The sequence below is a fragment of the Otolemur garnettii genome, unplaced genomic scaffold, assembly GCF_000181295.1.
Source record: "Otolemur garnettii isolate 467f Iridium unplaced genomic scaffold, OtoGar3 scaffold00063, whole genome shotgun sequence".
NCBI lineage: Eukaryota > Metazoa > Chordata > Mammalia > Primates > Galagidae > Otolemur > Otolemur garnettii.
In genome coordinates this window covers 8492282-8512205 of record NW_003852458.1, presented here as the reverse complement: position 1 = coordinate 8512205, position 19924 = coordinate 8492282, and the positions used below count along the sequence as shown (strand labels likewise).

The window sequence follows — 19924 nt, the reverse complement described above, 5'->3', positions numbered from 1 at the left end:
TGAAGAAAAGTTTCAGATGAAAAAATATATAACCCAGGTGGAACACTGAGGGAAAAGTGACAGAATCTACTGTAGATCCCACAGGAAGAGATTGCAGAGCACAACTGGAAGGAACAACGTTTCAGCAGAGATCAGACCTGAACAATCTGGAGCTCCATGGAGAGGCCCCGAGGGATTGTTTGTTTGTCCTCGCCTCACACCTCTGCCAGACTATAGGTTGCGGAACTACTGGAGAGTCCCAAAGCTGCTGCTGCCAGTGAAATGGGAGTGCAGCCCCCTCCAGGGCACTCCCCTTACCGCAGACCCAAGCTAGGTGGCAGATGTCTTACTGCCTTTCCACCCTTTATGTGCCTTTGTCCTCCCTGGGGACCTTCAGCCCTTTGGTTATCATGTCACTGTTACCCACACAAATATTTCCCAAGTCCTGCCCAGAATGTGGTGGTAGGTCCCAGAGAAACTGAGTGATTCCAGATGAGCTTGAACTTTCAGGGCAAGCTGCCCTCAGAGAAGAGGAGAGTGCATCAAGCCAGGAGGACCCCTTGGGACAAAGGGAACAAAGGAGCCAGTTTTACTCCATTCAGACTTTTCTCCCTCACTCACATCTGCAGATTAGCTGTGGCAATTCCCCTGTGAGTCAAGATAGGTACCTCAAGGGACAATAGAGCCAGAACTCTCAGGAGAGGCTGCTTCTCCTCTGAGGCTTCCAAAGAGAGTAAGGTTCACTCATTTCCCCTTAAAACTTGTAGTAGACCACTAGGCCCCTTTGGTGCTGCCTTCCTGGCTACTCCAGCAAAACAAGGCATATCCCAAAGCAGGACATTAAGCCTTCTTGAGCATTCCACGGGCATCTCAGGAACAGTACACTTCTTCCTGGCATGTCAGGGACTAAGCTTGGGGGATCAGAGGACAGGCCTACAGTCAGTATCTCCTAGCCCCAGGACTTGAGAGTCTTGCTCAGGGACACAGAAGGGAGAGTGGTGAACTATCCTGGGAGGTGAGGAAGTCCACACATGCAAAACTAAGAGTGTGTGCAATGTGGGTCTCAGTCACAGCACTCCCATGGAGCACCTTCCCCCACAGGAAAGCTGAACATGCAGATCACCTGAACTGAACACCTTTGAATTTAACAACAATGGTAACACAAACTTCCGAAATCTATGGGAAACAGAAAAAGTAGCATTAAGGGTATAGTTAATGCCTTAAATGCTTACATCAAAATGACAGAACAATAACAAATCAACAACCTAGTATCACACCCCAAGTAACTACAAGAAGAGAAAACAAAACAAAACAAAAAAACACCAAACTCACAGCTAGCAGAAGGGAAGAAATAAGAACACTCTGAACAGAACTAAATGAAATGGAAACCATAAAGAATCAATGAAGCAAAAAGTTGGTTATTTGAAAGGGTAAATAAAATTGATAGCCCACTGGCTAGATTAACCAGAATTAGAGGAGAAAGGACTCAAATAAGTTCAATCAGAAATAAAAAAGGAGACATTACAACTGATACCAAGGAAATACAAAATGTCATCTGTGATTACAATAAAAATCTCTATGCACACAAACTAGGAAATGTAGAGGAAATTGACAAATTCTTGGAAACACGCAACCACCCACATTTCAAGAAACTTTCATAATGACTCATGTAAATGACAAACCCATAGACAACATTTCATACTGAATGGGGAAAAATCAAAAGCATTCTCCCTAAGAACTGGAATTGGACAAATATGTCCACTGTCACCACTTCTATTTAATGCATAGACCAATGGAACAAAACAGAGAACCCAAAATAAAATCATGTAGCTGTGACCATCTGATTTTTGACAAAGTAGTCGAAAACATACACTGGGAAAATTATGCCCTATTCAATAAATAGTGCTGAGAAAATTGCATTACTGTATGCAAACGAATGAAACAGGCTCCCTATCTCTATCTACAAACATTAACTCATCATGGATTAAAGACCTAAATGTAAGACCTGAAACCATAAAACTTCTGGAAGAAAACATAGGAAAAACTTTTCTGGACTTTGAACTAGACAAAGAACTTATAACTATGACCTCAAAGGCAATAGCAAAAATAAATAAATAGGACTTGACTAAGTTAAAAAGTTTCTGCACAGCAAAGGAAATGATCAACAGAATGAATAGACAGGACGACCTACAGAATGGGAGAAAATATTTGCAAACTATACATCTGACAAAGGCCTAATATCCAGAATCTACAAGGAAACCAGATAAATCAGCAAATTAATTAATTAACCCCACAAAAAAGTGAGCAAAAGACATAAATAGAGTTTTTCAAAAGAAGATATTCAAATGCCCAATGGACATATGAAAAAATGCTCAGCATCACTAATCATCAGTTAAATAAAAGTTAAAACCACAATGAGATAGTCCCTTACTGCTATCAGAATAGCCATTATGAAAAAATTAAAAAGTAGATATTGGCATGAATGTGGTGAAAAGGAATGCTCACATACTGTTGATGTGACTGTACATTAGTACATCCTCTATGGAAAACAATATGGAGATTCCTCAAAGAAGTAAGAGTTGACCTACCATTCAATCCAGCAATCCCATGACTAGGTATCTACCCAAAAGAAAAGAAGTCATTATATCAATAGCACACCTATATCCAAATATGTATTGCAGCATAATTCACAATTGCAAAGATACGGAATCAACCTAAGGGCTCAACAATTGAAAAGTGAGTGAATAAAGCAAATGTGATATAGATACACACATGCATGTATACATGTGCACACACTCACCCCCCATGGAGTACTGCTCAGCTAGGAGAAGAAATGAAAACTGTCACTTACTGTCGCGACCCGTCGGGCTCCTGTGGCCCTGGTCTTGGTTAGCGCAGGAAGGAATCAGGAGAGAAGCAGATTAGAAGTACAAGCTTGTGGAAGGCGGACTAGCCCTTACTTTCTGGGTAGCCCCGAGTAACCTCCGCACCAGCCTTTTATTGAAAGGGAATGGTACAGGTGAGGGGAGTAATTAACAATGACTACGGGCTGAGGGCACGGGCTCCTCCCACAAGGAACTCCTGTGGAGGAATGGCCCGAGGTCCACGCCTCAGCTGCTGATCATCTTGCTCGGATGTTGGCATCTCCTACAACTTACAGCAACTTGGATGGAGCTAGAGAACATTTTTCCTAAGGGGAGTATCTCAGCAGCAGAAAAACAAATACCAGGTGTTCTCATGAATAAGTGGGAGCTAAAAGATGGGTACATATGATCGACCATGAATGGATTAACAAATTGTGGTATATGTACACCATGGAATACTAGGCAGCCATAAAAAAGATGGAGACTTCACATATTTTATGTGAAGGAGGAGGAATGTGTTTTATGTGTTCCTGGATGGAGCTGGAACATATTCTTCTTAGTAAAGTATCTCAAGAATGGAAGAAAAAGTATCCATGTACTCACTACTACTATGAAATCAATATATAATCACCTACACATTCATACGAATGGTAAAACATAACTATAGTCCAGAAAAAAGGACGGAAGAGGAGAGAAAGAGGAGGGGAGGAGGGAGGGTATTTTGGGGGGATCTCACTTAATGTACCATTGTGCATAATGCAACGGTACATTTCAAAACTATTAAGAAAAGAGTATAATTGTCTTACCACAACAAATAAGTAAGCAAGGTTGTAGATGGATTAATCAGTTCAATGTAAGCATTTCACATTGTATATCAAATCAGTACACTGAACCCCATAATGCATCAATGTACACAGTTATGATTTTATTAAAAAAAATTTTAAATAAATATATTCACAAAAAAATGATATGGGAAATTTAGCTAGTTTTTATCTTTTTTCCTATATAGCTTCATATATATCTTCCCCCAAAGAATTTACTTTTCTCTCGTTTATTTTTTTATTTTATTTTTATTTTATTTCTTATAGCATAACTGTGTACATTAATGCAATCATGGGGTACAGTGTGCTGTTTTCACATACATTTTGAAATACTCTCATCAAACTGGTCAACATAACCTTCATGTCATTTTCTTAGTTATTGAGTTAAAAAGTTCATACTCTGCTTTTAGAAAGATTCACTTGTACCCTTGTAAGATAAACCATAGAGGTGACCCTACTAATCTCCCTCACCTCCATCCCCACCCCCTTCCCATATTCTAAGGCTATAATTAGGTTATGACATTCCTATATTCACAGATACAATAGGTTTTAAACCAATAAAAGTAACCAAGGATAAAGATGGCCACTTTATTTTCTCTCATTTATTAAGAGAAAGAATGATGATGTGAGAATGAACAGACCAGTTATAACTACAGCTTGCTCATCTTGCTTATTACTTCTCTTTTACTACATCTCATATCTAGAATAGGGTATGCTTCTATTTCACGGATTCTTCAGGGTCTGGAGTTGACTTTTTAGACTACAACTTTGTGGCTATATACATTGTCATTATACAAGTTTTGAGATACACAAAAATCCAGAAATGTAAAATCCATGCAGAAAGAAACAAAGTGAAGCCCTCCCAGAAACATCAAGAAAATTAAATGAAAAGGAAAACATTTTGACAAATTTTTAAATCCTGATTCTGCCTTGGTCAGTGCATATAAATCCTCGAATAGATCTGTCTCTTTGTACATGTACGTAATAAAAATCATCTATCCCCTTACGTCCACTAAATGAATATTGAAAAAGATGTTTAAAGAAATACATTTCAAATCAGACCATAATTTCAGTCTACCTGAAATGGACAGAGGGTTTAATCTATCTAGTCTTTTTCTTTCTTCCCACAGGATTTGTATTAGGAAAACTCTTTGAATTTCACAAATATGCTCAGGCAGGTGAACTGTATATTCATTACATGGTTAGTGGTTATCTATTTATTAAAGAACAGACATGCACAAAGCATTTGGCTAAGCACAGTGGGTGCAAATATATAACAAAGTACATATGGTCCTTGTCTTCCTGACAATTATGTAATCACAAAATAGAAACATGATTACAAGTGGAAGTAAGGTCAATTAAAGTTGATGTAGAGTGCCTGGTAGTATGTAGGCAATGGGGATATGAAGACAAATGAGCCCTTAGAAACCACAAAAAGCTTCTTCTTTTGCACTTAAGCATTAACTCAAGCTCTCTTTGTGTATCTTATGTGTTGAGGAAAAACCAAAAGGCTTCCCAAAGAATATGCCACCCAGAAAAGTAGCTTACTAGTTTCCAGGCACCACAGAGTTATGCTTCTTAGAAGTAATGCATTTATTTAGCAATTAATATTTACTCTAATCTAGTTTTCTACAAAATAAGAGCTGAGTGGTCTGTATGAATAATAGAAAACAGATCTGAGATGTGTTTGTTCCAAACTAAGCCCTTTGCTCCTCTCCTGGAAATCTTGTTGAGCTGCCAAAATGGTAATGGACTTCATTAAAAGCATTCCAACAGTTAGTGCTCGGCAGAAATGAAGGAGGATGCTGGGAAGTTGCCATTGCCGAGCCAAGACTCTGATCTAAAAAAAGGAGCAGGTTTTCCCAGATAGAAGAGTAATGTGCAAAATGAAGTAGCATCTCCGAATTATACTAATATTATCCAGGGTTAGTTTTTAGAGAACTGTGCTTGCTATCTTTAGTGTTTTTCATTGTCTACACTGATATTTTTCAATTATGTTATCAATGTCTTATGTCAATTTTTCTTACAAAATCCTACGCAGTAGCCCATGCATCCTGGGATAGTTGCCTCCGTTCTGTACTGCTGTCCCTGCCATGACACCCATAGGCCCAGAATGATGTTTGCTCAACTGTCACCTCTGCTTTGAAGCCTGCAGAAGCACCCTGCTCCTGCCCTGCTCCTCAGTGTTCAGCAAAATAATTCCCAATAATTCCATGTTCTAACACACAGAGAGCACCTGCTGGCTTCAATAAGGAAATTAGAAAAAGGGGTTATTCCCCGAGTCAGGAGACCTTGGACTAGTTGCCAGGCCGGTGGAACTTTGGTCTTCTCAAGAATATAATAAAATGTAATTAAGAATGACTGACCTCTTTTACCTTGTGGAGTTTCAATAAAATAAAGTATATGAGGGCAATTTGAAGATGCCAATATGTACTATATAAGCTAAAGGCATGAGGATCAAGGTGTTCTCTGAACACACTGGACATGGGATATTTTAAAGGTCCTGAAAATTTTGCTGTCCTTGTGACTTTACCCTTCCCCAAAGTCTCAATATAAACTAGCTATCGTGATAACTGAAATTTGTACCCTTACTCTGATTTCTTTAATTGAACCTCGGTCTCTAAAAGCATCTCTGAAACCACACAAACATACCCAGTATTAGTAAAAACTAAACCTAGAGGGCAGATACAGAGTGGCGTTCATCAGATTGTTCTAAATGGGTCTTGCTCAAGAGGATAGTCTACCATAGAGCATGGGTTGCAACCTGGTTAAATTTGGACAGAGTAAAGAAAAGTCAAGTTTGACTGAACTACTTTTGTGCTTGAGTAGGGCACAAAGAGCATGAAATTAGGATTTGTTTCAAAAGGGAAATGTAGAAGTAAGTGCTTTAGAGAAATTTGATCTATTAAAACACTTGACTCAAATCTAGACAATAAGGACCAAGTCTGGCTGTAAAAATTAATCGATTTTCTCTCCAACTGCCTTTCATCATATCCTCTGTGAGTCTTGGTTCCCTCCTTTGAGAAATATGAATAGTAATGCTCAAATGTTGAAGGAACATATATCAAAATAGTGAAATGCTCTAAAAGTGTCTGAGATATGGTGTGTGCTCCGCAAGTACTTTCTGTAGTAGTTTGTTATGTGAATTTTCTATGAGGAATGTAGAAAAAAGAGTTGGCATAGAAAAGGGAAACGACATTTAAATTCTGACCCCAGCAGGGTATGTCCTGGCTTTTTTGAGAACTGCAAGGCCTGGAAATTTCATAGAGTTCATGTAGTCAAAAGCAAATACAAAACAAAGACACGAGACCCTGAGAATTGTGAAGGGGTGTTCAAAGCTTAGAAGGCAAGGAGGCATGCAGGCATGAAAGAACTGGATTTTGAGGGTTGTGCATGAGGTTGTACCTCAGTTAAGGTATAATCATTTAAACTTTCTTGAAACTTAGAGGTATAATCAATAAGTTAGATGACAAACCAATCAAAATAGACTAGCATGATAAGCCCAAACAAAGAAGACTAAATTTAACAGAGTAAAACCTTTTTTTATTTTTTATTTATTTTTATGGGGCAGACATGGAATTTTTCACAAGCTTATTAAAGTATAAAATTATATATATTTAGGTGTAAATTGTAATGTTTGTATCTGTATACATTGCAAAATCATTAAATCAAGCCAATAAATATTGTTTGAACTAATTATTTCAACCTGATGAAAACTCTTATTATCCTGTAATCAGGAAATAGAACTACTGCTACATATGATGAATGCAGCGAGAATGGAGTTAGAGAAAACCCTGAGCGTGGACTGAAGCTAAGATCCTGACCATGTCACTGAGGGTGGCAGGGACAGCTCTGCTTTGCGACTGTCGGTTGGACATTCCATTCAACTGCCCCATGGGCATTCCAGCCCACTGAGCATGCCCCGTTTGTGTGACTGACTTTCACTTACAACAATCAACAGGATCACCATAAAGGCTTTACCAACACCAGGCCAGGAAAGTGACCAAGGAAAACCATTCTCAAATTTGTGATCAATGGACCTAAGTTTAGGGAAACTCCTTTGGTCTACAATAGTTTGAATCCCAGTCTCTAATTTCTTCCTTCTCAAATATTCTGGCCTCCACCAACAGGACAATATCTGGTGAGATGCAGCCATTTTTTTGGTCAGCAGGAGGTGAGAAGCAAGACTATGTCTTAGTGGTAGAATACAGCACCATCCGTAACAGCAAACCCATTGCTGGAAGCTCCAGATCATTGTACCAATCAAGTGGAGGAGGAATTTTCATTTAGAGAACCATATGTGAGCCTTATAGGAGAAACTTGCCAACCTGCTTCTTTGATTTTTTTTGCCTTACTATTTCTGATACTTAGGTGCTAGCTTTTAGAGAGCCTGAAACGGCCGAGACATGGCTCATGGCATGGAGGAATCCACAGGTAAGTGTCACCAGGCCCTGCCCTGCTTCTGCTGTGTGTTTTGTGTCTGTGGAATCACACATTTGCAGGGGCTAGGCAGTGGTGTGTCATTGCAGGAAGTCTGCATACTTCCGAGGTGTTATGAAATGGTTTGCTAAAGTAGGATCATTTCTCTCTGTACTTTCTTTATTTCAAAATAATAAAATCGTATTGATTGTGATGGACCAATGATAGGCTGGAGGCCTGTTCTTTATCTTCTTTAAAAAATGTATAGCCTACCTGGAGGAAAGGTGGCCACACAACAAAGAAACGCAATTTGTTGTTTAATTTCAAATACTAAAAGAGTCCTTTGTAAATGTTTTCCCTCAGTTTCCATGTATGGCTTCTGTTCTGCTTTGCCAAAAAGGCTGCACTAAACTAATGAGGTGTGTTGTTTTACTTGTAGGCTCATGAGAAAAGCACGTCTCCTACTAGCATTCCTTGTGGCCTGAAATTGCTCAATTTCTTTGACTTAAATTTTTAAGTTTTCTAGATTGTGTTTTTTTCCCCAAAAACATATCTTCCTGGGAAGTGCAAGGCTAAAACATTTAGGTCATTATCAGAAAACAGCAAGGGCTCACGAACAGGGGACCAGAAAGAGGAACCTGGCAGGCAGAGGAGGGTAGATGAAGTGAAGAAGGTACAGAAAAAAAAAAACAGACAAGGTATTGAGGGAGGACGAGTGGAAAATAAACAGTGCACCACTGCCTGCTAACACTCAGGTCAGGAGTAAGGGATTCAGCTCATTGAATCTTTGAGCTGAGCCTTGCTAGAGAGGATATATAGGGCAACGCTAGCTTGACTGGAGGGATGGATAGGAACCAAGCATCTCATATCTTCCCTCCACATTTAATTTAGGTTTTGAAAAAAGTTATCAAGCATCAGCTATTTTCAAGTATGCTGGAAATATAAAATATAAGATAGTACTTACCATTGAAGAGCTCGCAATCAAAGGGGGCAGTAGAAAGAGATGTGGAGTAGGAGGAAGGGAATACATGAATGAATGAATTTTCTATGACTACTGCCAAGTAATTAATAGGTAGTCATTTTAGCACATATTTTAATTTTTACTTTTCTGTACATTTTAGAAGTGTTTGGAGATATTAACCTTACTCTTGGCTTGCTGAACAAGGAAGATAATGTTAGCAAGGTAGGGTAAATCTCTTTTCCATTCACCTTTTTTAAGTCCAGATGTTGCAACGTTTCATATACAATGTTCTTTGAACTCTCTTATTTTTCTCTGGATTCTTACATGGCATTAGATTGTTCAGAAATTGCAGTTGTAATAGGACTCATTATATATAATATTTAAATAATGATATTTATCTTTTCAAGAATCATAGCAGCTACTTCTGCAAGATAGGAAAAGAATGTTTCCTTTCATAACTTTATACTGGCAGATGTGGAAAGAGAGGGATGTCAGACTTACAGCCATGTGAATGATGGCCTCCTCCTTTCTAATTTGAGGGGTCCTACAAAAATCCCAAAGGGTCTCCACTACTCCTCTGTAATGCAATTTCACAACTAGAAGTGTATTTCTCTGAGAAACAAAGGCTTTTAAGATTTTAACAATATTTTATAAAATAACAGTAACCACCCTTCACTGAATGCCTATCTATTATAGACGCAGAGCACTAGAGGTTTTCCCAGCGATGGTGCATTGTATAATATTCACTCCTTATAAGAACTTTACAAAGTAGATATTGCTATTTCCATTTGACAGCTGGGAAAAGATGAAGCACCGAGAAGTCTCATGACTTGCCCAACTGAGAACAGTGGGCCTATATCCAAATGCAAGCCCATCTGACTCCAAAAATCATCTCCTACTCATTTTTCAGTGTTTTTCCCTGTGAAGAGCAGGGCCTACCAGGATGGGGAACCTCTGGCCTTGAGGCACATGCAGCCTTCTGGATCTTTGAGTGTGAATCCAAATTTTACAGAAGAAATCCTTCTAATGAAGTATTGTTCTGCAAAGTTTGCATTCAGTTGAGGGGCTACACCTGGGGATCCGGAGGGTCACATATGCCCTTGAGGCCACAGGTTCATCCTTTATCTCTTAATTCAGTGGTTTCTCAGCCCTTGACTGCATATTGGAATCCCCTGGAGAGTTTTGGGACAATATCAACAGGCAGCCCCCACTATGGATCTCCTTGGATCAGTCTATGAAAAACCTGGGCATTCAAAGCTCACGGAGATGATGCTTGCATTTAGGCATGGCTGAAAAACATTTCATCACCCTCTTAGTAGGAATTAACTTTCCCATCAAGCGCTATTTCTCAAACATTGAGAATTAGGTGGGGAATGATCACTAGATCCCAGAAGTACTGAAGAAACCTTTCCAGGGAAGAGACCAGAGGATATGAACTTTTGACAGGTATTTGCAAATTATTTTTATGGGGGAGTCAAGTTAGAGAATAGTAATAGCTGACAAAACCAAGGGGTTGACGGGCCAGGTAAAAGTCAGACTGTTGGGATCAAAGTATAGTATCACCATGTAACAGTAACCACATTAAGCTCTCTGGGCTTAATTTCCTCATCTGCAAAGTGAGTATATTACTGGTTCCTAGCAGGGGCTGTTATCAGCATTAATGAAACACTCCAGATAAAGAGCCTGCTGGAATGTCAGGAATATAGGAAGGGGCCTGTAAACATTAGCCTTCCCAATAGCACAAAGCCTGCAGAAAGCAGAGAAAACACGCAGAGCCAGAGAGACTCACAGAGATGGCTAAGCAGGTTGTGAAATTACCTACAGGACAGAAAGCAAAGACAAACTATACCTCAGTCTCAAATTTTCCAAGCACCATCCCTGAGAAGTAAGACAAAAGAAGTTATTAATATTTCCCACCTTAGACATGGTTGCAGTACCTGGAGTTACATGTGAGGCTGTTGGGCTTTTCAGAATGCCAGTCTCTCTTGCGTCTTCCAGAGGACATGTAGCCACCTAAGAGATTTAGAAGAACCATCAAACACACCATCTGATCACACCTCATAACTCCCAGAGGCTGCAGCTCTTTCCAAAATGTTGTCCACAATCATCTCTCCACAGAAGCATGAGTAAAACAAAGGCCCCCCAATCCCACTGAGGACCCAGTTTCATAGCTTAGTAGCCTCAACAAAGGCCCCCCAATCCCCCTGAGGACCCAGTTTCATAGCTTAGTAGCCTCTTGGAGAATTACAATGTGTTCTCTAGTAAGATTGATTCTCACTCCTTGGTAGAAAGGGCAGCAATTAGAGTGACAGGTAGTCACTTGAGTGCCCTATACTGGTGATTTTCAAGGGACTTTGATTGCTAGGCAGCCTGTCCTGTCTGTGAAATGTAGTCAAATTAAAACAGTTTCAGAGTTAATTTTGATCTACTTGTAAGTCTTTGACTCCTGGCAATGTATATTATGTTCAAGAAGCTTCGATTAAGACATATAAAATCCACTGTGTAGTAAAGATATTATACATTGCTTTCTTTAACTGTGTTCTTCATTCGAGCTTCGCCTGATTCCTTTGCTTTTGCATCTCAAGTTTCTGTGTATACCCTTGTGTATTCCCAGGAAGACATCTATAGTCATCTCACTTCTATTATTCAGAATTCTGACATTTTGGATGATGCAATTGTCCAACGGTTGATTTATTATGCTTCTAAGGACATGAGAGATGAGACGGTAAGTGTGGCCTTCAGTAGTGGCTCAGCATCAAGGCAACAACAGCTGCACCCATATGAATGTCCATGAGCTGTTTCTACATTGCTTTCAGGATGATAAGTAGCATTTATTTGTTCTTCCTGGTAACTTGAATAGAGTTGAAGTGCCTGCTACTTATGTTTCACAGATGAGGAGACTGAGGCAAAGCTAAAAATGACTTTAGAGCTGATATTATCAAACCTCCTGTTAGGTGAGGAAGTTGACATTTGGAGAGGTTTCTTTTAAGGTAACACAGTTATCTATGACAGAACAAGTAACTAGAAGGTAGCCTTCTAGTCTTTCATGTGACTTTTTATTTTCATTAGTTTGTCTGATAGACGTTGTAGCAAAATAGAAACTATGTATTTTTTGAGGGGGTGGCTTTCATGGTGGCTAGAGTGTAGTGGCATCATCATAGTTCACTGTAACCTCAAACTCCTAGGCTCAAGCAATATTCCTGCCTCAGCCTCCTGAGTAGTTGGAGACTGCAGGTGTGTTCCACCTTGCCCAGCTAATTTTTGTATTTTTTTGTAGAGACAGGGTCTCTCTATTGCTCAGGCTGATATTAATTTCCTAACCTCAAGTGATCCTCTGACCACAGCCTCCCAAGGTGCTAGGGTTACAGGCATGAGCCACTATGTATGGCCCAATAAAAATTATTTGTAGAAATACTTTTAACTCTAGGATGATGTTATTTTCTTTCAAGAATTTTTACTTGCTACTGCCAGGGGGGACTGGCAATCTATAGTCACTTTTATGGCTTGAGATTTCTGAGCCACTTCTGTGACCCAAAGTTGGACTGCATACAGTTCATGCAAGGACTGATTTAACATTTCATCTCAATCCAGCCCTTTGGGGTGTTGAACCAAAAGACAGGCAGTGGAATGACAAAGCTCTTACCATTGGTTGGCCCCAAACTCTGACTACTGCCCCAGAATGCTGCAAAGTGGCTTCTAATTCAGGCCTTATCCCTCTGGATTCCCAGTCTTTTCCAGATTCTCAACTCAGTAACTCTTTCTACTCTCATATACTGTGAGCTTCCTAATGTCTTACGAGTATGTTTTTTTAGTATCTTGTCCAGGTATTTTTATTTTCCTCAGCAGGAGTGTTGATCAAATGTACTTAGTTTACCATCACCAAAAGCAGAAATCTTTTCCAATAGCTTCACTATCTAAGATAATTACCAGGATAATACCCAAAGCAAACCTTTCAACTCTAACTCCATCTCCTTTCACCATTTGCTTCTGTCTTTTAATCATAGTACTTAGATCACATAAACATAAAATATAAATCCTATGTTCCTGGTACCTGATCAATTAGCAAGAGAACATCTATTGACCCCAAATTTACAAGAAGCTTATCAAAACTAATTTTTTAAGTGCACTCCAATTCCTTCTGCTTTCCCAACTATCTGACAGCGGCAGTATTGAAACATACTGTTCTCTCTGTACCCTGAAGCTAGAGGAACTTAATAAAAATTATGTAGACTCATTCTTGTCTGTAAACTCACTTTGCTCTTCCTCTTGTAATTATCATTTTTCCTTTCTTCCTCAGATTCCCAGAGAAATCAGAATGCTAGCTGGTGAGGTTTTGGTGTCTCTTGCTGCACATGATTTCAACTCTGTTATGTATGAAGTACAGAGTAACTTCAGGATCCTAGAGCTACCAAATGAATTTGTTGTGCTTGCCCTGGCTGAATTGGCAACCAGCTATGGTATGGCAGGAACACTGTCCATATTTTCCTCAGGAAAGGACCACCCCTAATTGTCTAAAACTTAAACGGGAGCAAATGGTAAAAAAGAGAGTATCTCTACCTTCTGCTGCACTAAAAAATATTGATATGGGAATGTGGGCAGCTGTTAATAAGCATAGATGAGCCCGCTGACCAGCCATTAGTCCAGACTGCTCTGAATTTGGCTGGATTCTCTGTCATCCTCACCTTGCCCTACATTTGGCTTTCCATTTGCAGAAGCACATTTTTGATCAGCCATATTCTTCAAACCACTGAACACCTAGATTGTTTCCTACTGTTTCTTCCTACTTTATTTAACAGATATTTGGTGAGCACCTGGTACATGTGTTATATGTGGCTTTGGTATACAGGCAAGGTCTGGTGGGAGAGACTAGCATTAACAAAATAATTATCCAAATAAGCAATTGCTACTGAAAAACAGCTGCAGGTGGTTATACAGTTTCTAGGGCCTCACTTACAACCAGCCACTCATTGATTCTCTCACCATAGCCTGGCATGAGGTGGGGAGGGAGAAGGGGGATAGTAGGAATAACTTCGTATTGCGTATCCCCCTCCTCAATGGAGTTCTAAAAGGATCCCTGTTCTTATGAGAGGAAGCACAGAACCCCCAGTGTGCAGAGATAGACAATGCCTCTCTCCTGTCGCCCCCACTGCAGTGTCCCAGAGCATCCCCTTCATGATGATGAACCTGCTCACCATGCAGACCATGCTCAGGCTGGCCGAGGATGAGAACATGAAAGGGACTTTCTGCATTGGTGGGTACTCCTGTGATTTCCTCTTTACTTAAGACTATACCACAGACTATACTAGTCTTTCAAACTGAGGAAAAGTCTCCTTTTTGCCTTAACTCCAGTCCATTTATTATTTAAAACTTTCCACATGGCAGGCTACATTTATTGAGTGCCTGCCATGTGGAAAGTCTTCATCAGGAAATAATCTCAGGCAGTCTTCCCAGCAACTCTGCAAGGTCAGCATTATTAGCCCATTTCACAGATTAAAAACTGAAGGGCATGAAAATTTTGCAATGTTCCCCAAATGATGGCAGAGTCAATGAGATATAGACATGGTATTCAAACCCAGGTCTACAGGACCACACAGTCACTGCCCTTTACAGCCTCCATTTCTACTGGCTCCTTCTTTCATTGGGTTTCACTTTCTCTGCAATGATTATAAGCACTTACCAGCTCTTAGAAGTAGGGGTAAATTCTGGCATCTGATTATAATGGAATGTCGTTAAAATCATAAGTAAAGAAAATAACCAAGATACAAAAAACATAGAAGGAAGAAAAACAAACAAGAGAACTATGATCACAAATCCTCTCTACCCAAAAGTAAAAGGTAATGACACTAATATAATGGAATGTCATTAAAATCATAAGTAAAGAAAGTAACCAAGATACAAAAAACATAGAAGGAAGAAAAACAAACAAGAGAACTATGATCACAAATCTTCTACAAATCCTCTAGTAAAAGGTAATGACACTAATGAAGAATCCAAGGTTCGTCCACAGGGCTGGGAAACGAGATCCTATGCAAATGGAAACCAAAAGAACGTGGCAGCTGCAATTCTCATCGCTTATGACATTGTTCTCAAAGCAACAAAAGTAAAAACTGACAAAGGTAGATGGTATATATTGGTCAAGGGAGCAATTTAACAGGAAGATATATCAATCCTCAGTATTTATTGACCCACCGTAGAGGCTCCAAGATTCGTCAAGCAAATTCTACTGGACCTTAACAAAATGTATAACAATAATGCCATAATTTCCAGGGTTTTCAACACTCCACTAACAGAACTAGCCAGATCCTCCCAGCAGAAATTAACAAAGAAACTTTGGACTTAATCATGACTCTAAACCAAATGGGCTTAACAGATATTTACAAACCAAATGGGCTTAGCAGACATTTACAAAACAGTTCACCCCAATACTATTGAATATACATTCTTCTCATTGGCTCATGAATCACTCTTCAAGATTAATCACATCCTAGGCCATAAAGCATGCCTCAACAATTGTTAAAAAATATAAATTGTGCCATGCATCTTTAAAGATCACAATGGAATAAAAATATAAATCAATTCCAACAGAAACACTCATCCCCATACAAAGTCATGAAAACTATCCAACTTATTGCTGAGTAATAATAGATGAGTAAAGGATGAGAGAAAGGCAAAACCCAAAAGATTCTTTGAACTAAATAATGAGGGTGACACAAGCTATCAAAACCTGCAGGATACTGCAAAAGCAGTCCTGAGAGGGAAATTCATTGCCTTAAATGTCCACATCCAGAAATCACAAAGACAGCAAATCAGCAATCTACTGAACCACCTCAAAAAACTGGAAAAAGAAGAGAAAACCAATCCAAAACTCAGAAGAAGAAAAGAAATTACCAAGATCAGAGCTGAGCTAAATGAAATCAAGAACAAAAGAGCTATATACAAGATTAATGAGGCAAAAAGATGATTCTTCGAAAAGATTAACAAAATTGATAATCCTTTGATCAGATTAACCAGAAACAGAAAGTAAGGTCTCTAATAAGCTCAACTGAAAATGAAACAAGTATAATAACAACAGATACCACAGATACTCAAATATCATCACTAAATACTGTAAAAATCTCTATGCCCATAAATATAAAAATGTGGAGGCAATGAAAAAATTCCTGGATTTATACTACCTGTTTAAACTCAGCCAAGAAGAAAGAGAACTCCTGAGCTGACCAACATCAAGCACCAAAATTGAAGCAACAATAAAAATTTTTCTAACAAAAAAGTCATAGATTAGATGGATTTATACCAGAATTGACCAAACCTTCAAAGAAGAACTTGTACCCACATTGCAGAATCTATTCCACAACATTAAGAAGGAATGACAGCCCTGCCCCCAAACTCATTCTATGAACCAAATATCACCTTAGTACCAAAGCCAGGAAAGGAGGAGGAGGAGGAGGAGGAGGAGGAGGAGGAAGAAGAAGAGGAAGAAGAGGAAGAGGAGGAGGAGGAGGAGGAAGAAGAAGAAGAAGAAGAAGAAGAAGAAGAAGAAGAAGAAGAAGAAGAAGAATTACAAACCAATATCTGTATTGAATGTAAATATAAAAATTCTCAATAAAATCCTAGCAAACAGAATTCAAATTCATCATGACTAGGTAGACTTCATCCCAGGGATGTAAGGCTGGTTCAACATACACAAATCTATAAATATAATTCACCACATAAACAAAGTAAAAACAAAGACCATATGATCTTCTCAATAGATGCAGAAAAAGCAAAATTCAGCACACTTTTATGATAAGAACACTTAAGAAAATAGGCATAGAAGGGGAATCCCTTAAAATGATAAAAGCTATATATGACAAACCCACAGCCAACATCATATTGGATAGAGAAAAATTGAAAGTGTTCCTCCTTAGACCTGGAACCAACAAGAATGCCCACTATCACCACTACTATTCAGTGTAGTCCTGGAAGTTCTAGCAAGAGCAATTGGAAAAGAGAAAGACACCAAGGGTATCCAAAGAGGGGTAGCAGAGACAGAAGAGATCAAACTATCACTCTTTGCTGATGATATGATCTTATACTTAGAAAACCCCAAGGACTCAACCAAGAGTCTTCTTGAATTGATAAATAAATATAGCAACATCACAGGATACAAAATCACTGTGCACAGATCAGTAGCTTTCATATATGCCAACAATAGCCAACCTAAGAATAAAATAGAAGACATAATATTCTTCACAATAGCATCAAAGAAAAATGAAATAACTTGGAATATATTTAACAAAGGAGGTCAAGGATCTCTATAGGGAAAACCTATGTAACACTGAGAAAAGAAACTGCAGAGGATATTAACAGATGGAAAAACATGCTGTGCTCATGGATTGGTAGAATCAATATTGTTAAAATGCCTATGCTTCCTAAGGTGATTTGCAGATTCTATGCAATTCCTTTTAAAACATGTTTTGCAGATCTTGGAAAAATAGCTCTATGCTTTGTGTGAAATCAGAAAAGACCCCCAATAGCCAATACAATCGTATAAAATAAGAACAAATATGAAGGCATCATTTTACCAGACTTCAGACTATATTACAAGGCTATATTGATTAAAACAGCATGATACTGACATAAAAATAGAGACATATATATCAGAGCAGAAAATCTGGAGATGAAATAAAACTTGTATTGCCATCTGATCTTTGACAAAGCAGAAAACATCATACACTGTGGAAACAAATCCCTATTTAATATATGATGCTGGAAGAACTGGTTAGCTAGATGTAAAAGACTGAAACAGGACACACACCTGTCACCACTCACAAAAGTTAGTGTTTGGGATAAAAGATTTAAACCTAAGTGTGAAATTATAAAAATTCTAGAAGAAAGTGTGGGAAAAACATATAGCTATTGGCCTAGTGAAAGAGTTTATGAAGAAGACCCCACTGGCAATCACTGCAACAACAAAAATAAATAAACGGGCTTTGATCAAGTCAAAAAGTTTCTGCACAACCAATATAACACAGTCAGCAAAGCAAATAGGCAACCTACAGAATGGGAGAAAATAATTGCCTGCTAAACATCTGATAAAGGACCGATTACCAGAATCTAAAAAGAATTCAAAAAAATTAACAAGAAAAGATCAAACAGCCCTGTTAGATATTGGTCAAGAGACATGAACAGAAAATTCTGTTTTGACAATAGTCTAATAGCCAAAAAAACACCTGAAAAAATGCTCATTAAGTCTAATCATCAGGAAAACGCAAATCAAAACCACATTGAAATGCCACCTAACTCTAGTTGGAATGGCTCACAATAACGTCTAACAGATGCTGGCATGGATGTGGAAAGAAAGGAACACTCATACACTGTTGGTGGGACTGCAAACCAGGTCAACCTCTATGGAAAGTGGTGTGGAGATTTGTCAAAGAACTTAAAATAGACCTACATTTTGACCCTACAAACCCAAAGGAATAAAAGCCATTTATAAGAAAGACATTTGCACCCAAATGTTCATAGCAGCACAATTCACAATTGCAAAAATGTGGAAACAACCCACATGCCCATTGATAAATAAATGGATTAATAAATTATGCTATATGTACACCATGGAATACTATTTAGCCATTTAGAAAGATGGAGATCTAGTATCTTTCATAATAACCTGGAAGGAATTGGGAGCCTTTCTTCTAAGTGAAATATCACAAGAAGGGAAAAATAAACAATAAATGTTCCCAATATTAAATTGGAACTAACTAATCAACACCTATATGGTTATATGAAAGCAAATCTCAATGAAAACCAAGTCAGAGAAGGGGAAGAAGGGAATGAGTAAATTCCCACCAAGAATTCCCAACAGATACATTGAATACATTGTACAACTGTACACGTTCTGGGTGAAGGACACACCTATAACTATGACTCTAAGTAGATAAAAGAAAATTATGTAATCAAAATGTGTGTACTCCCATAATATTCTGAAATTTTAAAAAAGGAAAATAAAAAGAATCTACAGAGAACATGCCCTGGAATTCCCAGGGAGAAGCCTCTGCAATGCAGATGTGGAGGCTGCTTGGGTGATTCTGGAGCCCTGAATTCTCATCTACTGAGCCAGCTGGTGGCCCTGCCTTCTCTCAGTCCCACTTTCACTCTAAAAACTTCAGAATAAGTAATTGCTGAAAGTCCTTCCACTTCTCACACGCCCTAACGCTACTCATTCACAATATTTAAAAGCCCATCCTCTCAGGAATATCATTCTTCCGATCATCCAAGCTTCTTTAATTTCATTTTGCCCATTTTCTCTGGTTCTTCATTCATCAATGGAGGTAATATTTTTGTATGAAATATATTGAGATTTACTACATGCTTGAATATCACCCCAAGCATTTTAAGATTATCATTTTATTTAACCTCCACGGAAACCCTATTTAGTAAGTAATATTTTCCTTCCACTTTACAGATGAAAACATTGAGGGTTAGAAAGGTTTAACTGCTTGCCTTCAGTCACACAGTTGTAAGAGTCAAGACTGTCATTTGTGACCTCATCTGACTCAAAGACCTAAGAGGCTATACTAGATTAACCACTTTTCGATACTTCTTACTACCCCTACCTATTACAAAGTTACTATCCCTTTTACCAAGTTAATCAAAGTGATCTTTTGTCCTAAAGCAACTTTTTGCTTGACTGCCTAAAGAAAAGGTATAAAATTTGATAGGCATCCACCCATACATCTTCTGTCCTACCATACCTAGTCATTCAATCAATCAGCAAATAAGCAGATTTTGTGCTGGCTGTTTTAGATACTTAAATCAACAAGACATCTTCTTGTCTCTCATGTCACTTATAGGCCCATAGGAGAAACACAGAAACTCACACACACATACAGAAAAAG

At 38.6% G+C, this 19924-nt stretch overlaps 1 protein-coding gene across 1 annotated transcript in view; it reads left to right on the top strand.

The window, feature by feature from the left end:
* The first annotated feature begins 8070 nt into the window (after positions 1-8070).
* MROH2B (maestro heat like repeat family member 2B) overlaps positions 8071-19924 on the top strand; it is a 74232-nt gene continuing 62378 nt past the window's right edge. The window contains exons 1-5 of the mRNA XM_003792993.1: positions 8071-8098; positions 9205-9266; positions 11659-11769; positions 13342-13501; positions 14197-14295. Coding sequence (XP_003793041.1) covers positions 8071-8098; positions 9205-9266; positions 11659-11769; positions 13342-13501; positions 14197-14295 — 460 coding nt within the window. The remainder of the gene's footprint in view (positions 8099-9204; positions 9267-11658; positions 11770-13341; positions 13502-14196; positions 14296-19924) is intronic.